Here is a 13,204-nt window from a genome sequence, read left to right as displayed (position 1 = left end):
ACATTCTAAAACATGTCTACATACTTCTTCCTTAAGAATATATATGTTTAGGTATTTTGAGTTATGGGAAAAGGTAAAGAGGGTCTTAGTAGCAGTGTTGGTAGGGTGCCTTGGTCATCTTTTTCTGTTTTCTTTATTTTTAATACAAATTTTCACTGTTGCTATATCCTAACATTGTGCATTTACTGAGCACAGCTGTTTTGTGCTGTATTACCATTAAGCACAGTAGAGGTAGAAAGGTGAAACTGGTAAAGTGTGTCAGACCATAGAAACAGAATGAAGCAGGACACCTTTCAATACATGCTGCATATAACATGTATAAAGCTTAACTGTGCTAAACAATGATTTAAAAACTTGAGTGACACTGTGCTGCTTGACAAGTTTTTCAGCAAGTAGAAAGATAGAGTTCTAAATGGGCTAATTATGTAGTTCTTGTATAACCAGTGATTTCAACAAATAAACACAATGTTTGATTGATATCTTTATTAAAACATGCCCTTTTCATATTATCATACCCCGCGTTAAATGCCCTTTTCAGGATTGGCACCCTGCCCTTTGAAATCCTAGCTGGAACACTACTGTATCGTCAGATCATATATTTTAGTATGACATATGAATTCATACTATGCATGTTTTTTCAATGGAAATTGCGACTACAAAATGCATTCTAAATAGCATGGAAACTCATAATATAAGGATATTATATACAAATGTGCACAACATAATACTGATTTGAAAAATAATGAAGGCACTGGCTACGGTTACATGGAAATGTAACAATAATAAAAATATTATTGTTCCATTGGAAACTAATTGCCGGAATGCAAAGTTGGGTAAGGAACCGATTAATTACGAATGTAACAATAATTATGGAGGCTACGGTTACATTGCGTTATTGTTACATGAAAAACAGCAATGTACGCTAGATTTATTAAACTTAAATCTTCTATATAGTTTTGTTGCTTAATTCATTCATGTCTACTAAATAATACTTGTTATAATAATAAATAATAAATATACTACTTCAAATTAGTAGTGCCAAAGGCGAAAAATATGAGTTCAATGGTTTGTTGTTGATAACTCGGGCTGAGAAAACTGTTCACTTTTAAGTATTTACATGTAACTGCACATCTACTCGTATTACTGTCATTATACTTTGAACAAAAGATGAAGAGATTCCCAATTTGGTTTGGGTGAAGAATTTAAAACTTGCATGGGATGCGTTTGAAACGAAACTGAAACAATATCAAGACACAAATTTCATACAGCTATACAAACGCACTTACCAAAAACTGATACATCAAAAGCAAAGTTTGCTAACTGTGAACTAACACTGTGAACTTCTGTATACATGTATAAAATTGAGAATGGAAATGGGGAATGTGTCAAAGCGACAACAACCCGAACATAGAGAAGACAACAGCCGAAGGTCACCAATGGGTCTTCAATGTAGCAAGAAACTCCTGCACCCGTCGGAGGCGGCCTTCAGCTGGCCCCTAAACAAATATGTATACTAGTTCAGTGAAAATGGACGTCATACAAGACTAACAAAGGCCATGCAAAGGCTCCTGACTTGAGAAAGGCGCAAAATTGCGGCGGGGTTAAACATGTTTATGAGATCTCAACCCTCCCCTATACCTCTAGCCAATGTAGAAAAAAAACCCGCACAACACTACGCATAGTAAAACTCAGTTTTCAGAATCCATGGAGGACGTACTATAAAAAAAAATTGTATGTTATACTTGTATGTATTGTAAATATAAGATAATGTCTTCAACTTTTATTATTTAGTACATATTACTAGTCCCATCGAACATTTCTGTTTTTCATGTAACAATAACGCAATGTAACCGTAGCCTCAATAATTATTGTTACATTCGTAATTAATCGGTTCCTTATCCAACCATGCATTCCGGCATTTAGTCCCCAATGTAATAATAATATTTTTATTATTGTTACATTTCCATGTAACCGTAGCCAGTGCCAATAATGAAAGTGCCATAAATGAAGTTTCATCAGATCAAATACATGGTCATTTAATGGATTGCAAAAACTTGAAAAAGTTTTGTATTATATGTAATATACTAAAAGGAACGAAACTGTATATATAGATTCGGTTGTCTCTATTTTGCCAACTCCAAATAAAGCTTATTTATTTTAATTATGGCAAGATGGTGTAGGATTTGACAATGACAGCTCTGAATTCGAATGAGATCTTTTTTTGCATTTAATCGTTAGGTAATGCTAATTGTGATTTCTTTGTTGAAAAAAAAAATAGATCATAATCAAGTCATATATTACCTAGTTAATTGTCCACTCCAATGGTTAGCACCAGTTTTAATATCTCTCAAGGCAACAGATTTTCCAAGGTTGGCCTTGATTTCCGCAAACACAGCATTTGATTCAACATCAAGATTGTCTGCATATGGTAAATACTTGTTATAAATTTTCTCCTTTTGTGGGAGAAACCCCAAAATCTTTTCTCTTTCGTCCATACTTGGAGAAAAGCTGAAAATTTGATACTATTCAGGATGACTTGCTACAGTTGGATCCATTTTGGGTTATTTAAGAAAGACGAAATACAATTGGATAATCCCTAATGATTGATCCAATCAAAAATTGTTTAAGAAAGAGATCACCTGTGAACAGGAACGACAATCCCCTTCACTTTCATTTTCACTTTGCCAAACACAAACTATAGAGCTCAAAATAACCAAGTCATCCTTCTCTGAAATATCACATGACAGCAATGTCAGATTCTGGAAGATTCTCATCGGTCGATTACGAAATACACGGAAGTGTCCAAGGTATGAATTGCCTATAGATAATTATGATAAATGATTTTTATGGGATACATTATTTTGGGGCCAAGTTTTCTAGTCTTTCTGGTACTAGTACATGTAGATCTAAATCAGGGTTCAAAAGTCAGATTAGGGAACTACCATTTGATTTTTATGGGGGGGGGGGAGGGGGGGCTAGGATGAAAAATTTTGTCCTGCATTGTTTTAGCTGTAATCTCTGTCCTGCCTTTTTATTTTTCACTCTAATCGGTCCTGACTTCTTTTTTTTTTTTTAGTTTATCCTGTCTTTTTTTTACCTAAATTGTCGTTCTGATTCTTTTTTGCAAGTGTCACATCCTGCCTTTTTTTTTTACTCGAAACTCCTGTCCAGCCTATTTTTTTCAAATTTCATCCTAGCCCCCCCATAAAAATCAAATGGTAGCTCCCTTAGTTTGATTTCAAAAAATAAATATAAGAATAAGATATATTTTATTTCCAGTTAAAAGACCACAAGGGGCATATAGAGAATAAGAATAAAGTGCCTTATCACATTACAATACATACAGTGGGTCTCATTGGGTCTAAGCTTGACGCGGGATTGCCGATTTTTTGTAAGTGTGACACATGAAAGTCAAATTATTGTGTCGGGAAAACGAGAAATGAGGTCTAGCGGGACCCGGGAAATGACAAAAAAATGAGAATTGCTTACGTACATAGTGTAAGCGGGATACAGGAATCTGACAAAACAGTAAGCGGGATCCGGGATCGGAAACCCCCAATGAGACCTCCCATACAAGTACTTAAGATTAGACATTAATTTAGAGACATATTAGAAAACAACACTGTTTAACACTATTAAAATAGTTTAAAGGCCAGGACAGAACCAGATAATACAATCAACATCTTTAAAATATTAACCATTCAAAATCATTTGCTACTCAAAATATGAATACATGTATAAGGATAAAGAACATTGATTAGCATAGATAATATAGAATTTAAATACACATTGATTTACAATACAATAAGACTGTAAATAAGACCATGGTTTATAGTTCATGTAATATGATCATGTATATAATATATTTTAATTTATGTGAGAAATTAATACATCTAAATCCAGTTCTGTCAAGTTATGAAGCAAATGGGTAAGATTTGGCCAAAATTGTAAAGAGCAAAGAGATCAACCAAAGTAGTTGTGCACAGGTCATATGCACACATGTAGTGCAGTCTTCACACTTAACCACAACAAGTGCTATAGCCATGGCTTGCAGAATTGCTTGGGGACTTGTAAAATTCTTCTCTACAAGCCAAAAGCACAGGTGCTTGAGGACAGGATCCTGTATGAGCCCCAAATAGTCCCTCCCCCTTTTTTAAATTTTTTTTTTTTAATCATAAATCTCAGATTTTTCTATACATATCCCTTATTTGTACTTATTTGTACCATATATATAGAGATTAATACATGGCCTTTTCCATATCAGCCTGGGTATCATCCAGAGACCCCCATATCAGCCCGAGACGGAGTCGAGGCGCTGATATGGGTCGAGGGATGATACCCAGGCTGATATGGAAAAGGCCATGTATTAATCGCTTTATCATATACTTCCGACAATAGTTTTATGTAAGGCAAAAAAAAAACACAAATGCAACAACTAAAACAGTCAAAAACTTTATAAAGAAGTTAAGTTATAAATCCAATATACTACAACTGTCAATGCAACCAACAGCATCACTACCTCCATATACATATATGTACATTTTATGGTAACATTTCCTATAGAGGCATTTTGAAACATTGAGTAGTTGGAAGAGTTTCATGATCATTATTACTCCATGTTTGTTGTACTATAAAATGATTCATAATTGCCAATGGTATTTGTTAGTAAGTACTAAACTATCCCCACAAAACTGTTCCCGTAAATTTTGACGTCGTCATCAATATCTGACGTCACAATGGAAAAAATAAACAACCGATACCGGAAACACCGGAAGTAACTTGCACGAGAAGCACTGTTATGGGTTTTTGCACGAGACGCCCCTGATATGGGTTATCAGACCGGGCTGATATGGGTTATCAGCCTGGGTGGGAAATTATGGCTTGTGTACTTCCGTTCGTTACACATATGCAAAAGCTATCATATTAATGCTAAGTATATGATAAATACTAATATACCATATTTATACTCTAAATATGCATGTTTACTATCAACGTGAATCTCGACTATAGAGCGAGATTCACGTTGATAGTAAACATGCATATTAAGAGTATAAATATGGTATATTAGTATATATGGTACAAATAAGTACAAATAAGTGATATAGATAGAAAAATCTGAGATTTATGATTAAAAAAAAAGGGGGGAGGGACTATATGTGGCTCATACAGGATCCTGTCCTCAAGCACCTGTGGCCAAAAGAAGCCAACTAAAATTTTCGTAATATTGGCTTTGGGCTTATGGATTCAAAAGTTTATCTTGAAGACTGTTAAGTGTTACTCACACATTTTCCTGTGATCTATTGATTCCCAGTAGTTAAGAATTTAATTACCAATTTGCAAGTTCTAATTAATATTTGGCAATTTACATTTTTTTTTATTATGAAGAAAAATTGACAGGTATATTGTTGCATTTTGTTTGAATGAATTTTTGTAATTGTTTAAGGAAATTTGAGCTATATAGTTTACATTTTTGTCATTTTGTCTCTAATGGATGGTTGTTACATTTGCAAGCACACACCTTTAAATTTTTCCTGTATATCTTTGATTTGAATGTAATTACAAATGTTTCTTTTATAATTTCAGGTGTATTTTTTCGACAGGTAAGTTAAGATGTTGTATGTTAAGCAGAAAATATTAAGTAGAAGCATAGTAATGTTTTATTGTTTATCAGGTTAAGATCTATCTGCCCTGAAATTTTCAAATGAATCAGACAACCCGTTGTTAGTTTGCTGCCACTGAATTGGTAATTGTAAGAATTTTGATGCTTTTGGTGATGATCTGAATATTATTATAGATAGAGATAAACTGTAACAGCAAAAATGTTCAGCAAAGTAAGATTTACAAATAAGTCAACATGACCAAAATGGTCAGTTGACCCCTTTAGGAGTTATTGCCCTTTATAGTCCATTTTTAACCATTTTTCGTAAATCTTAGTAATCTTTTAGAAAAATCTTCTCCTCTGAAACTACTGGGCCAAATTAAACCAAACTTGGCCACAATCATTATTGTGGTATCTAGTTTAAAAAATATGTCCAGTGACTTGGCCAATCAACCAAGATGGCCACCATGGCTAAAAATATAACATAGGGGTAAAATGCAGTTTTTGGCTTATAACTCAAAAACCAAAGCATTTAGAGCAAATCTGTCAGGAGGTGAAATTGTTTATCAGGTCAAAATTTATCTGCCCTGGAATTTTCAGATGAATTGGATTATCGGTTGATAGGTTGCTGCTCCTGAATTGGTAATTTTTAGGAAATTTTGCTGTTCTTTGTTATTATCTTGAATATTATTATAGATTGAGATAAACTGTAAACAGCAATAATGTACAGCAAAGTAAGACCTAAAAATAAGTCAATATAACCTTTATAGTCAATTGTTAACAATTTTTATAAAATTTGTAAATTTTCACTAACATTTTCCACTGAAACTACTGGGCCAAGTTCATTATTGATAGAGATAATTGTAAACAGCAAGAAATGTTGAGTAAAGTAAGATCTGCAAACACATCACCATCACCAAAACACAATTGAGGTATGAATTTTTTGCTAACACCATTTTCCATTTTTTTTGTTGGATCAGTAAATTTTCTTTGTTAACAGATCCACCACAACTTGTGATAACACAATGATTTTAACACAAATTTCTATCATGTTTATTATTTTTAAATTATTATTTGATGCGTTTTAATATAAATAACATATATTTTATTAGTGATTTTATTTCCGCTCTCTAGTGTGGAGAATTGTCTCATTGGGAAAAATACCAAATTTTCTTTTTTATATTTAGGATGAAACTGGACCCTGTAGTTTTGTATTGGTAATATTTGAATTTCTACTCCTGCTCATATCATGCTTATTCACACGTATGATATTTGAAGTAATAAAATAAAATAGTTGAAGTACTCAGTATTTATATGAAAGATCCACAAGATTTGCCTTAATATAGATTTTAAATATGAAACTATGACACTTTGAATTCAGCTCCTCAACATTGCTCAATGTATATAATGATTTTACCGATTATAATATTTAATTTTAACTGTTAGTTTGTTCAATTCTGATACAAAACATAGTTATATTTTTTTAACTTATGTTTTGTTTTGTAGAATGTGTATAATTATAATATCAAAATTATTAATTAATTTAATAATTATTTTCAAATAATCTATAAATCAAAGTTGTTGGTTAAATTTGATACAATATTCCATTTTTAGCTCACCTGGCCAAAGGGCTATTGTTATCAGTCTAGTTAATTCACTGGGACCTTTAAATGTCTTGTAAGACACAATGATTAGTATTCCTGAGTAAAAGAATGCATTTACTCTCATAACTGTATGTGATGTGTTTATTCAATATATTTTCAATCTTTTCAATGTAAAAATGGATTCAAATATTAAAAATTGAATTCTGACAACATTTTGAACATTATTTATAACTATCGAATTTTTGAATTTTTTTTGGGACTTAAAAAAAACTGGCAAAATGGGCAATGCTTAAATTAAGGCTCTTTTACATGTATGTTTTAATTTAACAAAAAAAACCAAATAAATGCAAATTTCAATATGATTCATGAACAATTTTAAAAAATTTGTCAGAAATCTTCAAAGGATTGTATCTGTACACTTTATAATGTTAGCTATCTATTTTTTTTAAATGATCAAGTATATCAAGAAAACACTTTTATGTTTTAGTATACATTAGATAAAGCACAATCAACAGGAGTGGTAGGCTGGGTAATGAATACAGAAGCAGGAACTGTAAAGGGAACATTTCAAGGAACCAAATTTCAAGTTGATGAAATGTATGTAAATAATATTTATTTTACCGGTAGTAACCAGGGGCGTAGCTACCCGGAGGCACGACAGCACGTGCATCCACGTCGTTTTCACAAAAAAAAAAAAGAAAAAAAAAAAAAAGAAAGAAAAAAAAAAAAAAAGCAGAAGAGAGAGAGAGATGAGTTGGTCAATCGGAATCGGAGACTGTTGGTGTCAATTCCGTCTATCCCGGATATTAGTTTGACAACCTAGTTACAAGTGTTGATGAAGCTGTTCGTTCAGAAAAAGATCGTAGCTCCGAAGTTGCGTGCATATTGATTCGGCATGCAAAAAAAGAAATGGCAAAATAAAAATTTATAAATTGAATGTTAAAGGAAACACCTATGTTGTCACTTTTTTTAATTGATGAAATATCATTAGATAACGACATTTGGTTTCAAAATAAAAATTTTTTTGAAGATTATGACAAAATCGGAAGGTTACTTGTATCTCGCGTCAAGTTATCAGAAAATCGCTTCTTTGTGCTGTATCTCACGGCTTCATCGTGTTGTAGGAAATACAGTGGCGGATCCAGGGGGGGGGGGTTCCGGGGGTGCGCACCCCCCCTTTATTTTTGCCGATCAATGCATTTGTATCGGGACATATGTTTTGCACCCCCCCTTTGCCCTGGGTGCCCTGGGTTAGCACCCCCCCTTTCGAAAATTCCTGCATCCGCCCCTGAAATATCACAAACGAACAAATCTCAATATTGTCTGAAACATACGAAACTGACCTAGCATGTAATTTTGACGAATTCAATTGGGAGGTCGCTCGATGCCGAACACGTACGCTGGTTTATAACATCTCGCGAGTGCTACCCACGGGGGGTCAACTTCCTATTATTGGGTATACGGGGATGTGCCAAAAATATGGGTCATAATTTTGCGAGATTTTATATAAAAATGACCCTCCTTTTTAATGACATCCTATGTTAAAATGCATTTACGTTTGATAACTATATATTGATTCGGGGTATGATCTACATATCATATATAAATATGCTATTGAGAATCATACATTATTAATGGTCAATTATTATATTAAATTAAATCAATTCATTTGAAAGTTCACCTTTCAAACAAAGTGCTTTCAAATAAGTTCCCAAATGAACCCTGGCGAGTTAGTGCTTATATAAGCATGGGTCATATTTTAAATATTGTATATAAGTACAGGTCATTCTTTCTTAAATATTTATATAACTATAGGTACTGAATTTCAGTGAATGTTACATTAAGATGGGTACGTTTTTTGAGGCAAAAATGGCACACCCCTACCAAGAAAATATCGAAGTTACCCCCTCGTGGTGCTACCATGCCATGATGGCCCTGAGATCATGCTATCAGTCACGGTACTACGTATGCAATTGAAAACAAATGTACGATCAACAATGAACAACGAAAGTTACATAGCATTACTGCATGTTCATCGGGATTTCAGTGTGAATGTTGACAAAGTAATAGAGAAGTTTGTTTCTGCCCAGTCCCGAAGAGCAGATTTTGGACAATTTTGAGTAAATTCTGTATCACAAATATTTGTTGTTTATGTATTACTATATTCAGAAGATTTATTAATAGTTTTACATTCATAAATTTTTATCTACATATACTATAGCTCCTCTTTTAACCGTCCTATGACCGAAAACCGAAAAAAAAACATTTCTGCATAATATATATATATATATATATATATATATATAGGGTCCCAAAATTTTTTCTTCCACATCGTTTCTTTCTAGCTACGCCCCTGGTAACAATAAAACTATTGTATCAAACATTTAGTGAATGTGATCACTATAAAAAGTCAGACAGATAAATAAGATTTAATAAGCTACAATTTGAATGAATAAATTTGTGGGTAAAAATGTAATTTGACAAAACAGTAAGCTGGATCCGAGATCAGACTATAAATTAAATGGATCATTTAACCAAAGTCCATGTCATTTTTTGGCATCCATCTGTTATCATCTATAAACGTTTCATACTTTTCCTGAAATGCTGTTTCTTGGATTTATTGAGCTTAGTTTTTGAATAGCAAGTCAATGTAGCCATTGTTGAAATAGTTCTACTTAATTGAAACTTTGGTAATGAAGACTCACTTAATCTTGAGAGCAATGTCTTAAAGCCAAGACATTAAATGTTGCAACTACTGGTACAGTGGGGGGTCCAGAACTTTTCCTAATGGGGGGCTCAAGTCATGCTTCAATGATTCCCTATGTAATCAACCAAATTTCTCACGAAAAGGCTGACTGATTTGATCCTAAAAATCCTCATGCTTATACTGTAGAAATGATAATCAACTTATTTTTTAACCTATAACATGAAATCAAACAAACATAGAAAAATCCAATTACACCAGGTTCCTATCTAGTTATATTTATATAGTGTTATGTGATTATCAGTTTTCAGAGGTCATCTAGATAGTTAAATTAATTAGATGATGTATAGACTAAAATACACACTAAAGTCTGATATATATTATCTAGTATATGCATTGGTAACTGTTTATTTCAGACTTTAATTGTAATTTGGATCTGTGTTTTATTATGTTATAAATCAAATATGAGAATTTGAGTCAAATCACTGAACATGAATTCATCTGCTGATGCCTCTTTAATCATATTAAAAAGAGATGTTGGTAAACATCAATGAAAATGCAACTAAACAAAGCAATAAAACTAAAATACATAAATGCGTTTTTACAGATAAAAACAAGTGTTGTTATACAAGGGGAATATTTTCTTTATAGTCATAAAGGTCTCATCATTTGTAGTTCAAATGGCAGTCCAAATTCTGAGAAAAAACATATTTTTATGACGGGATTTCAAGAGAATTGAGATTAACAATATCATGTGCAATCCTTTATTCATGTGTCCCCAAAATTATCCATCAGCTGCAACTTTGGAAACGCCACCTAATTTAATACATACTTGTTTTAGTGTCCCTCACAATATTTTGTAAGTTATGACCTTTCAGATTACCGGTAGTCAGTTTTCTAGTTTTAATGTATTACAGTAGGTCCAAGACCACACCTGTCGTCCCTTGATTTTCGTTGTCCACGAATATAGTCCCTAGTGTTGACAGTGGGTTGGTTACTTGACATTAATTTTTATACCCCTACCAAATTTATTTCTCCATGTTTAATGCCTAAAATTGCAAGTAGGGGAATGAAATTACACTTTAAAAAAATTTGGGTCCAGAATTTTAAAGGAAAGTAGTGAAAAAAGGTTAAAAATTAGCACTTCGGAAGCTGTCAAAAGATTTCAAGACGCCCTCTCGGACCTACTGTAATACATTAAAACTAGAAAACGGACTACAGGTAATCTGAAAGGTCATAACTTACAAAATATTGTGAGGGACACTAAAACAAGTATGTATTAAATTTGGTGGTGTTTCAAAAGTTGCAGCTGATGGATAATTTTGGGGACACATGAATAAAGGATTGCACATGATATTGTTAATCTCAATTCTCTTGAAATCCCGTCATAAAAATATGTTTTTTCTCAGAATTTGGACTGCCATTTGAACTACAAATGATGAGACCTTTATGACTATAAAGAAAATATTCCCCTTGTATAAAATTGTCCATATTTTGAGTTAGAGCCGATGAAGTTTTCTATAATTTTGATATTATTTGTCCCAAAAGTAGTACAACACACTGTGAAAATTTCATTGATAAAGCACAGATGGGATTTTTTTAATTTTCATTTATGTTCTAAAAGAAATGCACTACGAAATAATTGTGGTCTCGGACCAGTACACATATGTATAGTATTCCTTTGTTTTCAGGAAACATTTTGTCAGCAAAGTAGGCAGTCCCATGAGTCAAATAACTAGAGCAGTTTTTACCAATGAAAGAGAACTAGTACAAAAAGACTACGAAAGATTTTCTGTGTCAGGTGGAGACTGGTGACCAATGATAGATCTGTTTTGTGATGTATTTGTTCAATACCAGTGTGTTAGGTGATCTTTAAGGAGGCTCGCGGGTATAAGATTTTTAGAAAAAAATTAAACATTTATTTTTCATTACAAATTTTATTAATTACCTTTAGTAGTTGTTACTTTATCATATGGTACAAAAATCATTCCAAAAAATTAATTCGTGTTGACTCCAGGTGACTTTTAAAATGTAGATATCATTGAAAAAGCTCAAAATTATCTCCCTTTGGTGCAAAAATGCCATTAAAATTGAAATATCTTTTTTAAATCATCGGTGACCTATATTTTTTATTGTTGTTTTCGAATAAGCTGTACACAAACTAAATTATTGTTAAATTTAAGCGATTTCTGTAATTTAGTTCTTTTTTTATTTTGATATTACCGTTATTTCTCCTATTAGATCAACAGAAAAAAAGGACATTGACCAAAATGTATGCTTCTTTTGAAGGCAGATTGTGAGCGTAAATGAACGGTGACCCCATTTTTTTATTTCATTTTTCCATTAAGTAAAAGATAAAGTTCATTTATAGAAAAATATAGCGAAATCCTATATTAAATAAAAAAAATCATTTAGACCCGCAAGCCCCCTTAAATGGTTTTTGTGACTTATCAATAGATGTTTGACTGAAAATCACTTATCATTGAAACATATAGTCCTAAATTTTCTGTTTCTTATGTCCCAACAGCTTGTTGTTGATGTCATAAAACAACCACTTTTGCATTGCTGCATCAAAACATTTTCTCTGATGTCAAGATTTTGTAGGAATGTCCTTGATTGCCAGTAATGACCACAGATAGTGATAAAGTTTGTGGTTTATGTTGTCCTTTGGGGAAAAGAAGAGGTTTGTTGATTTTTTGGTTAAAAGATGTTACATCTTTGAATCATACGTATCCTACCTTTACCAAACTTGGAGGGAAACTTTTTGATATTTTGCCATTTTTGGTGTTTCTGTGCTGTTTTGCACATATATATTTAACTGTGATTTATAAACCAAAAGGTTTATAAATGGTAAAGGTAACAGTGACTATCAACATTTGGTTCAATTTCATTTGCTGACTTTTGGCTTAAAACAACTTTTAAAAAAGAAAGTTCACTATCAATTTTGACAACAATTACTGTTTTTCTCCCAAACCAGAACTTATACAGCTTTTGTTAATTGTTTTAAAGCATTTTTATAGATATGTTAAAAATTTCTAGCATATGTTATGGTCAAATATACTTTTTTTTAACATGAACATTTTTTTTTCACTTTTGTTGCATTTTGTAGTATTTGTCTGTTTGGATTTTTGGGAAGCATTTGTTGGCTGGGCTACCTACATTTTTTTGCCCCATTTATGGGCATTATGTTTTCTGGTCTGTATGTACGTCCGTTTGTCCGTTATTCTGTTTGTCCCAGTTCAGGTTAAAGTTTTTGGTTGAGGTAGTTTTTGATGAAGTTGAAGTCCAATCAACCTG

At 32.5% G+C, this 13,204-nt stretch overlaps 2 protein-coding genes across 2 annotated transcripts in view; one reads left to right on the top strand and one right to left on the bottom strand.

Moving 5' to 3' along the window:
* The window catches only part of LOC139514236 (proteasome activator complex subunit 4-like), a 66,349-nt gene extending 63,624 nt beyond the window's left edge, over positions 1-2,725 (bottom strand). The window contains exon 1 of the mRNA XM_071303108.1: positions 2,302-2,725. Within this exon, the coding sequence (XP_071159209.1) occupies positions 2,302-2,495 (194 nt within the window). The 5' untranslated portion in view covers positions 2,496-2,725. The remainder of the gene's footprint in view (positions 1-2,301) is intronic.
* LOC139514238 (acylphosphatase-2-like) lies at positions 2,649-12,475 on the top strand. The gene is made up of 5 exons (XM_071303116.1): positions 2,649-2,807; positions 5,584-5,600; positions 7,691-7,800; positions 11,599-11,783; positions 12,341-12,475. The coding sequence occupies exons 1-4, from the start codon at positions 2,741-2,743 to the stop codon at positions 11,720-11,722; spliced, it is 318 nt and encodes a 105-aa protein (XP_071159217.1). The 5' UTR covers positions 2,649-2,740; the 3' UTR covers positions 11,723-11,783; positions 12,341-12,475.
* The last annotated feature ends 729 nt before the right edge of the window (positions 12,476-13,204 follow it).

The sequence above is a fragment of the Mytilus edulis genome, chromosome 3, assembly GCF_963676685.1.
Source record: "Mytilus edulis chromosome 3, xbMytEdul2.2, whole genome shotgun sequence".
Taxonomy (NCBI): Eukaryota; Metazoa; Mollusca; class Bivalvia; order Mytilida; family Mytilidae; genus Mytilus; species Mytilus edulis.
The sequence above is the reverse complement of the archived record's forward strand: the minus strand, read 5'-3'. Positions and strand labels throughout refer to the sequence as shown.

Excerpts from the sequence above, each read along its gene's own strand:
- LOC139514238 (XM_071303116.1), top strand. The coding sequence starts at position 2,741 with ATGACAGCAATGTCAGATTCTGGAAGATTCTCATCGGTCGATTACGAA. Across the intron at positions 7,801-11,598 it reads AAATTTCAAGTTGATGAAAT|GAAACATTTTGTCAGCAAAG; the intron begins GTATGTAAATAA and ends CTTTGTTTTCAG.